We start from the raw sequence: 16,298 nt of genomic DNA on the forward strand, positions 1-16,298 counted from the left end.
AGTTGCTTCAGTCTGTCCGACTCTGTGTGACCCCATAGATGGCAGCCCACCAGGCTCCCCCGTCCCTGGGATTCTCCAGGCAAGAACACTGGAGTGGGTTGACATTTCCTTCTCCAATGCATGAAAGTAAAAAGTGAAAGTGAAGTCACTCAGTTGTGTCTGACTCTTCACGACCTCATGGACTGCAGCCCACCAGGCTCCTCCGTCCATGGGATTTTCCAGGCAAGAGTACTAACATGTACTAAATTTAGCCAAATGCAGGAGACGTGAGATGTGGGTTTGATCCCTGGGTCAGGAAGATCCCCTGGAGGAGAGCATGGCAACTCATTACAGTATTTCAGTATTCTTAAGCTTCCCAAGTGGTGGTAGTAGTAAAGAACCTTCCATGCTCAGCACTTAGTCTGTGCCTGACACACAGTAGGCACTTAGTAAACATAGGGATTGGATGAATGAATGAACATCTATCTCACTTGATTCTCACAGCTTCCCTTTGAAGTAAGTACTTAGCCTGTTTACACATGCATACATTGAACTCAGAGAGGTTATGCAACCAGCCCAGGGTCACACAGTAGGTAACTGAGCTGGGATCTGAGAGCAGGCTTGCCTGACTACTAAACCATTGAACCAAACTCTCGTTGAGCTTCTAGTTTTCTGCAGGTGTGACAAATTCACTCTCAGGGCTACAGGTAGAGATGGTCTGTTGGAGGATATCATTACTTTCTCAGGCAGGTAACTGTTGCCCAGCATGGCGGAAGGAGGAAGACTTGAGAAAGGGGACAGGAAGTTGTGAGAGGGCCGGGGGACTCTGAGGACAACATGAGGGAGCAGAGAGGGGGGTCTTTGAAGGTTAATCCAGGCCAGGATGCGGGTCCTCCTTTAAACTCAAAGGAGAGGGCAGTGCAAGAAGCAGGGAAGGGCCCTCTCCCCCGACCCACCCCCAGCGCCCCACCTCTCTCACCCCGGCCACACTTACTTGTTGCTAAAGACTTTGCTGTAGTTGAAGATCTGAATCTCGAGCATCTCATTGCTGTCGATGCTGCTGGCCACCGGCCACCGGAAGGTCTGGGGAGAGAGGGGCAGCCGTGGCCTTGGGTGGAAATGACAGGGAGGGGTGAGGGGAGTGGGAGGGGGCCCCTGCTAAGACAGCCGCTTGCATCAGCCCGTGCTTCACAGGGACCAAGCTCACACCTGGAATCTCATTTAATTCCAGCACCACCTTGCCATGTGGGTACTGCCCAGTCCTTTGTCAAAGATGGTGCTCGTAAAGTCCAACAATCTTCCCAAGGTCCTGTGGTCAGTGAGAGAACCCAGAGCCAACCAGGGCTTCTGACTCAGCCCGGAGCTCCTTCCACTGTCTCCCAGCTGCCTCCCAGCTCCTGGGTGCGCTTGTGTATGGATGAGGCAACCAGGGTGGGCTGTGAGTTTGGGTTCTGCTGTGTGCCAAGGGAAGTTGTAAGTCTTTGGCTCTCTCCTGTCAAAATGGTTCTGATCCTGCCTTGAATGGGAGGTCCCAAGCTCCCTCATTCAGGTCACACCCCCTCTCCCCCTGGCAATCTTAACTTCAGGGACAGATTTTAGCATGTTGGTGTGATTAGGGTCAGGCCCACAAAGAGGGGACAGCTGGTCTCCATTCATCATTTCTAAATTTGCCCTCACCACTTGTGTCTTGACTTAATTATTGAATCACAAGGATGAACAAGAAGTTCAGTGAGATTTTTTTCCCTGATGCCCTAGAAATGGCAAGGAGAGCCCAAAACAGAGGCCAAAATTACAAAGTACTCCACTCACTAAAGAGAGCTGCTGCTGCTGCTAAGTCGCTTCAGTCTGTCCGACCCTGTGCGACCCCATAGACGGCAGCCCACCAGGCTCCCCCATCCCTGGGATTCTCAAAGCAAGAACACTGGAGTGGGTTCCCATTTTCTTCTCCAATGCATGAAAATGAAAAGTGAAAGTGAAGTTGCTCAGTCGTGTCCGACTCTTAGTGACCCCATGGACTGCAGCCTACCAGGCTCCTCCATCCATGGGATTTTCCAGGCAAGAGTACTGGAGTGGGTTGCCATTGCCTTCTCCTACTAATAGGCAAAGCCAGGTACCTCCCTAGGGCTGCCTCAAAGGTGGGCTACCCCAGCCATCATTCCAGTTTTCCTCTTCTTGGCATGTAAAAGAAGATGGGGGAAGGGAAAGCTGGAGTGTCTCATCCCAGGCACAGTGTTTTGTGGCATATCCCTGGGAGAACAACTCAGAGAGGGAGGTAGCGCAGGAAGGGGAGCCTGGCATGCTAGTTCCCAGTGACCTCTGCCCCCGGTGGTGGACTGGCTGGCCTGTCCCCTCAACCTCTCAGGAGACCCATGCAGCACCTGCAGGCAAGGACAGTGGCCATGCAGGAGCCTGGTATGCCACTGTTGGGTGTGTTGACTATGTGGCTTATGCTCTTTGAGTCAAGTGGGTTCTGCGAAGAGAAGTTAGGGTCAAGGTGGCCCGTGGACCCTCCACCCACGGTGGCCTGCTTGGGGGAGGGGTCCTCAACTCCCAGGAGGCCGGGCCAGGAGCTGGGGGTGGGGCGGAGCCAGGTGTCGTAGGTTGGAAATCCACCCCTAGCACCTGTCCACCCGATGTCCTGTAAGACAGCAGGTCTACCATGTGTCCAGGGGCTTCCAGAGCTGATTGGAGCTCACTAGAGAAGCTGCCGGACTTTCCTGGTGACTCAACAGTAAAGAATCCGCCTGCAATCCAGGAGACACTGGAGGTGCTGGTTCGATCCCTGGGTCGGGAAGATCCCCTGGAGGAGGGCATAACAACCCACTCCAGGATTCTTGCCTGGAGAATCCCATGGACAGAGGAACCTGGCAGGCTACATACAGTCCAGGGGGTTGCACAGAGTCGGACACGACTGAAGCGACTGAGCACATGGCACGCAGAGAAGTTGACACACCACCAGGAGGGGCCACATTCACAGCAGAGACCAAGAATCAGATCAGGCCACACTCCCCGTCCCCTGCTGGAGTGGGAGGAGGAGGAAGTGGAGGCCAGAGCAGGCCTTCCTGGCCCACTCTGCGTCTTGAGCTGTAAGCCTGAGAGAAAGACGACCAGACGAAAACAGGGAGCCAGGGTGGAGCAGTAAACGCTTCTGGACTGGATTTGAATAACAAAACGACCAGAAAGCTCTGAGGTCTGCTCCAGGTGTCACTGACGGATGGTATCTAGGGGGATTTGACAAGAGCTGGTGGAAAGCAGTGACTTAAATTTCATTTTTATAGCCCATGAAATTCAGAATGCACAAAAGGCTAGTAAAAAAGAATAACAATAGTAATAATAATTTGTAGAGAACTTGTCATTATGTGGGTCTGAATGCTTTACATGTGTTAATTCATGAGTAATCACAACACCCAAGAGGCTGGTGATGTGCTCTCCATTCTACAGCCAGAGGAACGAGGTCTCAGAGAAGTAACAGGACGCTGTTGTTAGTGGCCCAGCAAGTGCTGGGGGAGGCTCCTGAGGGCCCACCCCATAAGCTTACTGCTCCAGAGCTGCTCTTCACTCTCCACTGGGGATTCAGGGGCTGTTGGAGGGGACCAGGCCAGCCTGGCAGGTCACCGCCCAGTGTGGGCAGGGCCTGTCACAGCTTTCATGTCCCCTCTCTCCGGGGCTGGCCAAGGCCCAGGGAGACCCCCTGACACCCCCATGGTCAGTTGGAGCGGGCAGATGAGGGAGGAAGAAGCAGAGAAGGGAAGGAACAGGGGGTGGGCCGGGAGAGGGCTCTGAGAGGGGTGTGGAGAGGACTTTGGAGGTCTTGGACACAGAAGGAAGAGGAGTGGGGAGGGGAGGCTGGGAGGCAACCTGGCTGTCAGCAAGCCCATTATGCTGCTTTGCTCCTGCATCTGGAGGCTTCCAACTCAGTCAAGGGTATGGTTTTCTTAATGAAGTTGCTGTTAGTGGGCTGCAGAGAAATAACCCAGCATGGCAAAGCCCTAATCATTAGCCACGGTGCAGGGAGGAGAGGGCCTGGGGGGTGGCACCAAGGTTTTGGTTTTCTTAGAACAAAGGGGAATGGGTGTTTGAGTCACCTGAGGGTCTGTGCATTGGATTTTGGCACCTGAAGGAGGGAAGGGGTGGGAGAAAAAGGAACTGTGAAAGGGGGTGTTGAAGAGTGACGTGGTGAATACAAAGAGACAGGAATGGCTACCAGCTCCAGGATTTTTGCCTGGAGAATCCCATGAACAGAGGAACCTCGAGGGCTGCAGTCCATTGGGTCCAAAGAGTTGGACTCGACTGAGCAACTAAGCATACACAACACACACAGAGGAACTGGGAAACAGGAAGTCATTTCAAACAAAAGGGGGCCAGAGGGGGACACAGCTTGTGGCTTCCACTTGCCCATTCCAGGCGCTGGCTTGCCTCGTGGTCAGGGTGCAGTTTACTGGGTCACCAGGGCCAACAGAGAAAAGCAGGCCACCATGATGGACCCGTTTGCTGAGCAAAGAGGAGGGCAGTCAGTGAGGGTCGGAGGGGTGCCTTGGGGAGCCCTGATGTGAGGTGAGACTCCAGAGGAAGCCCACCAGGATGCCCTTTCAGGAATTCTTCAGCTGAGAGAACACATTTAGCATTTCCAAGAAGGAGTCTCCACTGAGCCCAGACAACCCACAGAAGCCTGAGAAACATGAAAATGTGGATGATTCGAGTCACGAAGCGTTGGGGTGGTTTGTTGCGCAGCCCCCGCCGACTGTGACAGCCCCCGTGCTATCTGTGGCTCTCTCTAGGAGGCGGCTTCACGTCGGGGAGCTCTGGCATCAGTGGCTCCTGCCTGGGCCTTCTCCTCCACACGCCAGCCCCCTCCCTTCCCATGGTCCCCAGAATTCCTGGGATAGTGTGGCTGTCCCGCTCAGCTGTTCAGAGCCTGAGCAGAGGCTGCAGGGCTCCCTGGGGGTCTCTCTGCACTCAGCCTGCCACATGGAGGGTGCTCAACAAACAGGCCTCACACAGCTGTCTTGATTGCAGGGCTGTCCTTGCTGGCCTGAGGGTATGGCCGGGCTAGTTCCCCTCTCCACATCTCCTCCTCTTCCTCTGGAGAGTGGGGGTGACGTCCCAGGACTGCTTCTGGGGGTTCCCTTGAGGCTGGTGAGGCATTGGCACAGAACCCTAATCAACATGGTGCTTCATTATAGTGACTTTTACTGTGCTACTCTTCCTTCCAGGAGCCGGGATAAGGCCTGGCATCCTGGGGATGGACACTGCAGGGACTGCATGGGCCTGCTGGGGACAGAGCCTCTCTCCAGCCTGAGGTAGCACCAGCATGCTTCTCTTCCTGCAGCCACAGCCGTGGAGGGTTGTACCTGCTAACTCTGGAGATGCGTTGACATCAGTGGCCTAGTGACTCAGCCAAGGGAGCCCATGTATCATCTAAGGTCCCATCTCATGTCAGCCTCCAAACTCTCCAGGTAGTCGCTGAGCCAAATACTGCCACTCCAGTTGTCATGAGCCAGCAAGCCCCACGTAGGGGCAATGTTTGCTGAGTACCTTCTATGTTTGCTAAACACCTCCTCTGTGCTGGGCTCTGTGTGGGGAAGCAGGGGTGTCTCTTGGGAGCTCCTGAGTAGTTCTGAAGAGAGACACAGACCTGAAATTGCAGCCTGTGATGGGGACATTGACAGAAATAAGGTGGCAAGCATTAGGGATGGGTGGGGAAGAGGAAAGAGCACTGGTGGTGAAGAGCCTGCCTGACAATGCAGGAGACAAAAGAGACATAGGTTTGATCCCTGGGTCGGGAAATCCCCCAGAGGAAGGCAACCCACTCCAGTATTCTTGTCTGGAAAATTCCATGGACCGAGGAGCCTGGTGGGCTGCAGTCCACAGGATCACAAAGAGGAAAGAGGACCTCTGTCTGGAGTGTGGAACTGTGACCCAGTTCACCTGCTCTAGGCTTGGCCGTGACCTGGCAGGTGACAGCCAGGGCGGTGGAGTTCTGCATCCTATCAGCCCCAGCGATCTAGGACTCCACGGAAAGGTTTCCCTGATGTGGGCTGGAGAATGATCTGGGTTATCCTGGGCTTCATCAAGTAAGTTTGAAACCATCTTAAATCAGCAAAGTAGTGTCCTTAAAGGGACAGTCCTCTAGTTTTAGGGGGAGGATATTAGGATGCGTTGCAAAGCTGTAGGGTGCAATGGAAAGAGACCTCTAACTTGGGAAGTTAAAGACCCAAGTCTCCAGTTGGGTTCATTCTTTTGTTCATTCTTTGACTCAGCAACATTTCCCTGAGCCCTGTGCCAGGCCAGTAATGGAACAGACAGGCGTGTTCCTGACCCATGTTGCTCACAGCCCATGTCTTCCAGGTACAAGCAAAATGGGAAAATGAGATCTGACCCTCCACGCCCCCCAGGCTGATGACCTCTCCTTCTCTGGGCTCAGAAGGCTCATACTGTATCTCTTTTGTTCTAGGTCCATCTCCCCACTGAACTGAGCCCTTCGAGGGCAGGGCTGAGCCTTGTCCACTTTGTAAGTGGCCGTCGGCTCTGGAACTAGACTTCAGTTGGAATCCTCATGTGCTACTCATTGCCTAGGGAAATGCCCACTCAGTGCATTGCAGTGAGATATAAGGCTCAGGTGAGCTCTCAGCCTGGCTCAGTACATCACAGGGGCTCTTATTCCTACAAGTACTATTGTTATTCTGGCCTCTCTTAGGGAGTCTGGCCCTCAGAGAGCACGGTTAAGGCCAAAACAAGATGGCTAGAAATAGGCTAGGGGTGGCCATGCCCCTTCCCCTCCCACCCTCCTCCCAGGGGCCTCCGCTGGCTGCTGGCCTGGCACAAAGGCTGTCTCTCTCTCTTTAACTTGGAAAGTTAAACCCAAGTCTCAGGTTGGGTTCATTCTTTTGTTCATTCTTTGACTCAGCAACATTTCCCTGAGCCCTGTGCCAGGCCAGTAATGGACAAGACAGGTGTGTCTGGTCCACCAGGGAATAATCCCTCTCTCTCTAGCTTCTCCATGGTTGTAGGTTAAATGTAGGATCTCAGGTTCCAGCCTTTGGGAAAGAAGACACCGAGTCCAGGCTCTATTTCCACCATTGTTGAACAGGGCATTGTCTTTCTGTCAGCCCCCAGTCCCCCAACTCAGGCTCGTCAGCCCCACCTGCTGCGGGCCCTCTCATCCTTTTCTGAGTAGAGGAGGGAGGGACATCTGTTTTCACATCTTTTGTTTCATTTTCAGCCATGCCACATTTCTGTAAGGCAGAGAGAGCAAGGAGTCTGTTCCTATTTTTCTGAAGGGGAATCTGAGGCTTGGAGAGGTTGAGTGGCCAGCCCAAGATCTCAGTGTTAATCAAGTCCAGGGCTCATGACTCCCAGGCCTATGTGTTTATACCTCACCGAGCTGGTTCCCAAAGGCCCTGGGCACAATCAGAGTGAGAAAAAGGAGTTCCTGGGAAGCCAAGAGACCTTTGGAGGTTTTGCAAGGGGCAGCTGAGGTTTCCTTTCTCAAGCTTTTTCTGGAACCATTGACAGGCCAGTTCTTTCAGGAATCAGCCAGGAGAGTCTAGGACTTGTCTACTCCAGGATGGGGAGACAGGTCCAAGTGTGGGTGTAGTCCAGGCTATTTGGAGAGATCTCTGGGCTCTGCCTGAGCAGGAGGTGGGACGGTAGCCTCCCCTGCTCTGTGTGTGCTCTGCTGACCAGTGGTAGCCAGGCTGCGAACTGTTTCTTAGAAGGAGAAATGGAGACAGGGCTGTAGAGAGATGCCAGTAAGGCCTTGCAGGGGTGATGGGGGGCTGGCCAAGCAGCTTTCTATTCTGCCTTCAGAGGGGGCTTAGAATCTCATCTAAGCCAGGATTTAGAGCCCTGTCTTTGCCACTTACAGCTGTCACCTTGGGAAGGAGACATATTCTCTGAGCCCGAGTTTCCTCACCTGTGGGTTGCTGTGGAGACTGGATGGATGAGGCTTTGCTAAGGACGCAGTGCGGTGCTGCTGTGGGAAACTGCTGCTGTGATCTTCCCACGGGGCTGCCCACCAGGGAAGTGATGGGCAAGTCCCTCTCGTGTGGGGGGGCCTGGGCCCTGCAGGTCACTTAGCATCCATGCCCCATTCCACCAAGTGCCAGTGCGTCCCCCACTGTGATAACTGGCAACTTCCCTATTGACCCATGGTGGGTGTAAATTTCCCCAGGTGAGAACCACTTCTCCCCACCTTGAGGCTGCTATCTGATCCAGGCACATGCTTTCACTCATAACTCCCTGGCTTCCACCCCTTCCTGGTGTCTCTACACTGGCCTGGAGGCTCCCAGTGCCCAGGTTTCTGCAGGGATCTGTGTGTGCTCTTGCATCTGCTTCACTCTTTTGGGGGCATCTCTTTGGACCCACACACACCAGGTGCCCAGAACGTGGTCCTGGGCTCAGGGCAGCAGGACTGACTCCCCCGCCCCCGCCCCGTGCTGGGCAGCACTAGGAGGAGGAAGGACATGGTGATTAACTTGGAATGTCATGTATACCCAGGGCTCAGGTGTCCTAGGGTACAGTTAATGGAAAAGAGTGACAGTGTCCTTAGACGGGGCATCAGGTTGCTCACAGGCTAGAGGCCCGGGTGGGCATGTCCCTTGGGAGATTTGGTGAGGAGGGAGTCACAGGCTCTGCCCAGCTGACGGGGGTGGGGGGGCAGAGGCCTAGGGAAGCAGAGCTGAGAGATGGAGCCAGGCTGCCTGCATCCTAACCCAACCAGACCCTGCACCTTGGGGCTCTGCCTGAGGAGGGGGTGAGGGGAAGGAACAGGGGGTTGTACGGTGGGGCTTGTCTGAGGCCGAGACACCAGGCTTGTGTGTGTGTGTGTTAGTTGCTCAGTTGTGTCTGACTCTTTGTGACCCCCCTGGACGGTAGCCCACCAGGCTCCTCTGTCCATGGGATTTTGCAGGCAAGAATACTAGAGTGGGTTGCTATTCCCTTCTCCAGATCTTCCTGACCCAGGGATTGAACCTGGGTCTCCCACACTACAAGCAGATTCTTTACCATCTGAGCCACCAGGGAATAATGCCTCATTTTGATCATGGCTTTACAGAGAGACTTCATACTCATTATCAGCTCCGTTTGACAAATATGGTCACTGAGGCTTAGAAAGTGAGGCTGAAAGTCACGCAGCCAGGAGGCAGAGAAGGCAAGGGCAGAGCTCTCACTGGGGAGGGTACAGCTTGGGGGCTGTGATGGTCTTTGGCGGCCTGAGCCTGGTGGGGAGGTTGAGTCCGTGCTCCCGGTGCCAACAGCTCTGGGATTGCAGACACAGCTTGCCATGTGGGATGGGCCCAGAGTGAGGCTGAGACAACAGCTCTCCTAGCACACCTGGAGTTTGCTTAGCTAAACGCTAATCTCAAAGGGAACAGGCTGCCACAAGGCCTTGCCCAGTCCAAACAGAGCCAGAAGTGAGCGGCAAGACCAGGAAAGATGGGGTAAGTTCTTCTGGAGTCAAGTGGAGCTTCTGCTTTGAGCCTAGATGGTGACTTAGGATGGCTGCTTCTCACCCCAAAGTCAACCCTGTAGGAACTGGAGAGGCAAGAGGGAAATATGGATTCTAGGAAGTGACAGACAGACAGGCAGATGGGGGAAGCCCAGGGAGATCAAAGGCTGTGGAGGTGACACATGAGTTGGGGGGAAGGGAGAGGGAGGGGAAGCAGCTATGGGAGAGCAGGTTGGAGGAAGTCTTCCCAAGTTCTGTTCTTATCGCTCCCTGGCATTACTCTGGGGCAATGGCTGATAGCTCCTTGACTGATAAAATTGTGACATAAACCCTACTAGGATGAGGTTTAATACAAATAGCTGTTGATAGACCAGCTGCCTCATACCTCCTTTCATTGAACCCCCAGAGCTAGTTTGTTAAAAAGTCTTGCCTGCCTTCTGTCAACCATGTCTCTCCTTTAAGTCTTAGAGATGAGACCCTGACTCTTTCTGTGGTGACTGGGCCCCCCGGTGCTCTCGCCTGCCCTTCAGCCCCTAGAGACTGACACAGCAGCCTCTGATGGCTGCTCAGTACTCATTACCAGCCAGGGTAGCTGATACCAAGGGAGCTCAAACAGAGCAAAGTAAAGAGATGGGGCGAGTACCTCGTCTATAAAAGAAAGACAACACACTGAACTGTACAGCTGGAGCAGAATCATTAGAATGAACGGTCCATAAAAGTAGGTATCAGCAATATGAAACAAGTTTAAGGAGTCATAAGAAAAAAGAGCATTAGTAACCGGGAAGATCCATCTGAAGAACTCCCTCAGAAGACAACAGGAAAGGATGACCGAACAACAGCAAAACAGAAAAGCTAAGAAATGGAGCTAGAGGTAGTACTGACATCTGATCATAGGAACTGAAGAGGCAAGGACACTATAAAAACTGAATATTTGGAAAAAATAATGGAGATGGAATTTTCCATGGTAAGTGAAAGCTGAAAGGCCCTAGATTTGAAAGAGCTCACAAAATAGTGCACAACAGGAAATATCAGGAAACCCACAACTGGACACATTATAATAAAACGTAAGAACTTCAAAGATAAATGTATTGTATTTTATTTTCCAGAGAGAAATAAAAGATCACCCACCAACAGACAAGAATCAGTGACCACTGGATTTCCCACCAGTAATAGGGAATGATATTTTTGAAGTTGTGAAGGAAAGAACTTCAAGCTTAGAATTTCATATCTAGTGAAATTCTCATTCCAATTTGAAAAAATAAGAAATACGTTCTCAGATTTATACAGCTTTAGAAAGTTTGCTACATAAAGGTTCAAATTAAAAATACTTTTGGAGGAGGTACTCAAATAAGAAGAAAAACAATTCCAAGAGATACTTCAAGAGATATGAGAAGTAAAGGTGATCAAGTATCGTGGTGAAGACTATTGTCTTCCAAAAGAACAAAGACGGCTAGGACAAATAAAGGAAAAAGAGAACACACAATCCTGAGAAACTAGAATTAAAATTCTAACCTAGACAATATCAGCATGAGGATGTGGGCTGAAGTGGGAAAATCAAAGAAGCATGAGGGAGTATTAAGATACTTGTCACATTAAGAAAAATTATAATTACTTATTTGTTTGAGCACTCAGTAAGATTACATAAATATGAGTATGGAAGGGTGACTACCTTGAAAACAAAAATAGAATGCATAGCTTTTCAATTAACAAGAAAAATTCCATTTACCCAATTGAAAGCTAGAAAGTAGGGGAAAACAAGAAACAGAAAGTATAGTTAATGGAAAATATAAAATAAGATGGTGGTAGAAATAAACCTTATAGTAATAGCAATTTCAGAGGTAAATGGGTTAAACTAATCAATTAAATCATAGAGATTCTCATATTGGAGGGAAAAAATAAGATCTAATAATATATGCCTTAAGAAGACACATTTGACTTTAAAAACATGCTAACTGCTAAGTCACTTTTCCCATAGACGTCAGCCCACCAGGCTCCCCCGTCCCTGGGATTCTCCAGGCAAGAACACTGGAGTGGGTTGCCATTTCCTTCTCCAATGCAGGAAAGTGAAAAGTGAAAGTCAAGTCGCTCAGTCATATCCAATTCTTCGCGACCCCATGAACTACAGCCTACCAGGCTCCTTCGTCCATGGGATTTTCCAGGCAAGAGTACTGGAGTGGAGTGCCATCGCCTTCTCCATTAAAAACATAGTATGATTGAAAATAAGAGCATGAAATAATACATACTAAGAAATTAAAATGATTGAAAAAGATATACCAGGCAAACGAAACAAAATGGCTGAGATAACAACTTGAATATCTGATAAAATGGAAATTAATGCAAAAACAACATAAAAGACATAGAAAGCCATTAAATACTGGTAGAAGGAAAAGTAAGCAAGATGATACAGCCATAATGAATGTAACAGGCAACTGGTTAAGTTTCAAAACACATCAAGCAACAACTGATAGAACTGCAGGGAGAAATACATAAATCAATAATTGTAGCAGTAGATTTTATTACATCATTATTGAAATTGACAGATCAAGCAGAGAAAAATAACCAGGACCTCTGAAAATTTGAATAATATTAATAATAAGCTTGACTTTATATAATATACAGTCAAGTTTATACTGAGTTACAGATAGAACCCCACACTGAACAAATTCCTTTTAAACAAAAGGAGCATTTATGACCACAAATTAAGGCCATAATAAAAGTCTCAGTAAATTCCAAAGGATCTATATCATACAGACTCTGTTCTTTGATCATAATGCAATAAAATTAGAAGTGAATAAAATAAGGAGCTATAATTTCATAAATATATTTGTAAACTAACAACATATTATTGTATAACTCTTGGATTTAAAAAGAAAATCATAAGGGAATGTAAGAAATATTTAAAACTGAATAATAGTGAAGATATTATATGTAAATGTTTATAGAATACAGTTAAAACTGTACATAGACCAAGATTTAAATACATTTATTAAGGAACAAGAAAAGTTAAAAATAAAGGCTTAACACTCAAGAAGTTAGGAAAAGAGCCACAGAGTAGAATAAAATAAATAGGCATAAGGGAAATAATTAAGAAAAGGGCAGAAATCAATGAAATGGAGAACAACAACAGGGAAGATTAATGAAGCCAAAAGCTGGTTCCTTATAAAGATTAATGAGATAAACAAATCTTTAGCAAAAGATTTTCTTTCTTTCTGACCAAGAAAAACAGAGAGAAGACAAGAATATACGAAATATGGAATCAAAAGAGGGAAATAACTGTGTGCTGTGCTTAGTCACTCAGTCGTGTCTGACTCTTCACGACCCCATGGACTGTAGCCCACCAGGCTCCTCTGTCCATAGGGATTCTCCAGGCAAGAATACTGGAGTGGGTTGCCATGCCCTCCTCCAGGGGATCTTCCCACCCCAGGGATCAAACCCAGGTCTCCCGCATTATAGGTGGATTCTTTACTGTCTGAGCCACCAGGGAAGCTCAAGAATACTGGAGTGGGTAGCCTATCCCTTCTCCAAAGGATCTTCCCAACCCAGGTTCCAAAGAATAAAAAAAACTTCCTGGGAAGACACAGTGGGAGAAACAGTCCACTGACTCTTGGAGAGGAAGGGGTGAGGTCTGGGTGAGACTGTACTTGTGGGAAGCCAGGTCAATTAGCAAGGGCTTCCTATGCCCAGGGAACATGGGAAGGGAAGCTGCTCTAGGCCTGTTGAATGGGCCCATTGGCCTTTGTCTGAGCCAGTCACTCCACATGGGGCTCTCCTGTACAGAGGTCCCTGAGAGGGATCTGGGTGGAGGAGAGAGGAAGATGCCTCCACAACTCCCATCATTGCCTCCTCCCAGGAAGCAAGGAGCTCCTCCACCTAAGCTCCCCCGCCCCCATTGTGTGGCCCAGTGCATACCCAGGAAGCAGGGAGATGCTGGTTCCCCTCTGGGCAGGGACTTGTCCTGCCCCAAGGGCTTCCTACCTCATCGAAGTCAGCCACATCCTCACAGCTCTCCAGGACCCGGGAGTAGAAGGACTGCCCTGGTGGGGAAAAGAGGAAATTATAGTCAGCCCTTCCTGGACAGCAAATTGCTTATTTAAAAATCCCCAAACACTGTTCTTTTATTTGTGAATGGACAAAGATCTCAAACCATTAAAAGTGGTCATCAGTGGGCAGGGGAAGTGAGAAGATATTGAAAGCATCATGCTTTGATTTTTTTTTTTTACTGTTACCACTTGAGTTTGACATTTTCAGTGATTGTGCTTCACTTTTATAACTTAAAGAATGCTTTCAAGTCCCCGCCAACCTAAACCAGGGCTGCCCAGGTGGCACAGTTTTCCAGCAGTCATGTACAGATGTGAGACTTGGTCCATCAAAAAGGCTGAGTGCCAAAGAATCAGTGCTTTTGAACTGTGGTGCTGGAGAAGACTCTTGAGAGTCCCTTGGACTGCAAAGTGATCAAACCAGTCCGTCCTAAAGGAAATCAACCCTGAATATTCATTGGAAGGACTGATGCTGAAGCTGAAGCTCCAATCCTTTGCCTACCTGATGTGAAAAGCTGAATCACTGGAAAAGACCCTGATGCTGGGAAAGATTGAAGGCAGGAGGAGAAGGGGACGACAGAAGATGAGGTGGTTGGATGGCATCACCAACTCAATGGACATGAGTTTGAGTCAACTCCGGGAGTTGGTGATGGGCAGGGAGGCCTGGTGTGCTGCAGTCCATGGGGTCACAAAGAGCTGGACACAACTGGGCAAATGAACAACAACAAACCTAAACCAGTGGACCATTCCACTGAAGCGCTACTTCCAGGTTGAAATCTGCCCCATTCTGAAGGTTAGTGTGGGTTGTCTCTGGTGGGCAGGCTGGGGACTCAAGTGAGACTTGGTGGTGGGGGAGCACGCCATGTTCCTTTCCCTGGAAATACCTGGAGACCTGGCAGGATCAGCACCCAGCCAGGGAGGCGCTGGAGTGAGTGCCCTCTGATCCTCCACAGTGAGGGGGCCCCAGTCCCCTGGGACCCACTTCTCTCCTCTGGCCTTGGTGGCCTCATCTGTGTAATGAGGCTTGGTACAGAGATCTCCAGGGCTTGCCTGGTTTTTAGAATTTAGAAGCAAGTCTTAGTTCAGAATGGAGCTGACAAGGAGGCAGCCATGGTGTTTGTGTCTAGGTGGATGGTCTGAGGAAGGGTGTGTGTGTGTTTATGTGTGTGTATGTATGTGTGCACGCGCGCGTGTGTGTGTGTGTGTGTGTGCGCTTGGAGGATGGGTGCATGTGGGGAGGCATGTGGGGCATCTCATAATGGGGACAAAGCTATAAAGAAAAAGCTAGAGAGAAAAAAATAGATATGGAGTAGACAGATGGGAGAGAAAGACTCTTTAGCACTAACCCGGGACAAAAACAAAGCAAAACAAAAAACTGAAAAGAAAAATCTCAATGACAAACCCCAAGGCAGCCGGGAGAGGAGAGGGAAGCATGAAGGATGGTACCTGAGCCTCTTTTAATTTTTCCCGCAGGCAATATGCAACACAAATTGAGAATCAGGTGAGCATATCTGTGCATTGGGGCTCCCCCAAGGACCTGCTGCTCGGAATAATCAAAGGCCTTTTCATCCTGGAAGATGGTAATGAAGCCTGGATATGGGCTCAAGGGATGTTCAAGGGATTCCTGGAGTGAAACTGAGCAACCCAGCCAGAGGTGAGGGCGGGTGGGAGGGACAGTGCAAGATGCTATCAGGGTTCAAACATGCCTGAAGCCACCAGGGTTCAAACCTTCCACTGCTTGTCTATTTCCTACAACCCCATTGGAAAAGATATAAAATACCATGAAATCAGCCACTGCAGAATTTAAACATCAGGACTCTGTTTTGAAAAGCAGTAAAACCTCATTGCCTTAGGCTCCGGGGATTTAAATGTGGTTGAATATTATCAAACAGGATGAGCTAAATTTTACCTCTAGATATTAAAAAAAAAAGTTTCTGGAAAAAAAATCAAATCAATGGTACAGAACAGTGTAAAGGACAACTTATTAAGAAAAGAGAATGTCATTAAGCAGTTTTGGAAACTCACTTTTTAGGAGGATTTGTACAGGGGCAGCGATCATGCCGGTGGTCCTTTTCTATTCACTAGAGCAGAGCCCCTTTCCAAGTTATCAGTCGGGATTACTCACTCATTTCAAGTTCATTTCCACTTCACGTCTATTCAATACCAGTCTTATTGACATTTCAGCTCCATTTTAAATGACTTTCAGACAAAACCATTGAAAATCCCAATATGCAATCACCATTGTTGCCACCGAGATCAAGAATAAGGCTTGAGAGAAAGGATATGGCTGTTCCCTACAGGTGAGAGGCTTTTGTGGATAGAATGAGCAGGAGATTAGATGGGGAAAATTGAACAGCATCCTTCATTCCTTTGGAGGCTTATGGGATAGAGCTGAGCTCTTTGGTTTGAAATAAAATCCTCCTTGAGTCAATAAATGAAGTTTGAATAGCAGACTCTGTGATCACACTGTAATGAGTGTCATGACATCAGATATATCCAAATAGAGCGGACCAGGAGTCCAAAGCTTAATCCAAGTAAGTTGTATATCATTTGACATTTGGAAATATCCACGCTGCCACTACTATCCTAAATGAGATTCTTGTCTCGTCATGCGGGATGGAGCACTAGCTTTCATGCAATGTGACTTAAGGGTGCGAAACATCCCATCTGTACCAAACAGCCCTCTCTTCCAGTTTACCTTGCTAGAGCCGACCTTGAGAATAGGCAGGCATGTAGCGACTGGGCTGTGAGCTGGTGTATGTTCACTCATTCTCGCATGCAAAAGGGTCTTCTATTTCTGCTGAAAGCACAGTCATTTGGCCATGGAGGAGGGT

General features: G+C 49.2%; 1 protein-coding gene across 1 annotated transcript in view; it reads right to left on the reverse strand.

The window, feature by feature from the left end:
* OTOF (otoferlin) overlaps window positions 1-16,298 on the reverse strand; it is an 88,748-nt gene that overhangs the window by 60,583 nt on the left and 11,867 nt on the right. Inside the window, exons 2-3 of the mRNA XM_010840690.1 lie at window positions 13,403-13,461; window positions 974-1,062 (exon numbers count right to left, since the gene is read on the reverse strand). Coding sequence (XP_010838992.1) covers window positions 974-1,062; window positions 13,403-13,461 — 148 coding nt within the window. The remainder of the gene's footprint in view (window positions 1-973; window positions 1,063-13,402; window positions 13,462-16,298) is intronic.

This window comes from Bison bison, unplaced genomic scaffold (assembly GCF_000754665.1).
Source record: "Bison bison bison isolate TAMUID 2011002044 unplaced genomic scaffold, Bison_UMD1.0 scf7180017864145, whole genome shotgun sequence".
In the NCBI taxonomy this organism is placed as follows: domain Eukaryota; kingdom Metazoa; phylum Chordata; class Mammalia; order Artiodactyla; family Bovidae; genus Bison; species Bison bison.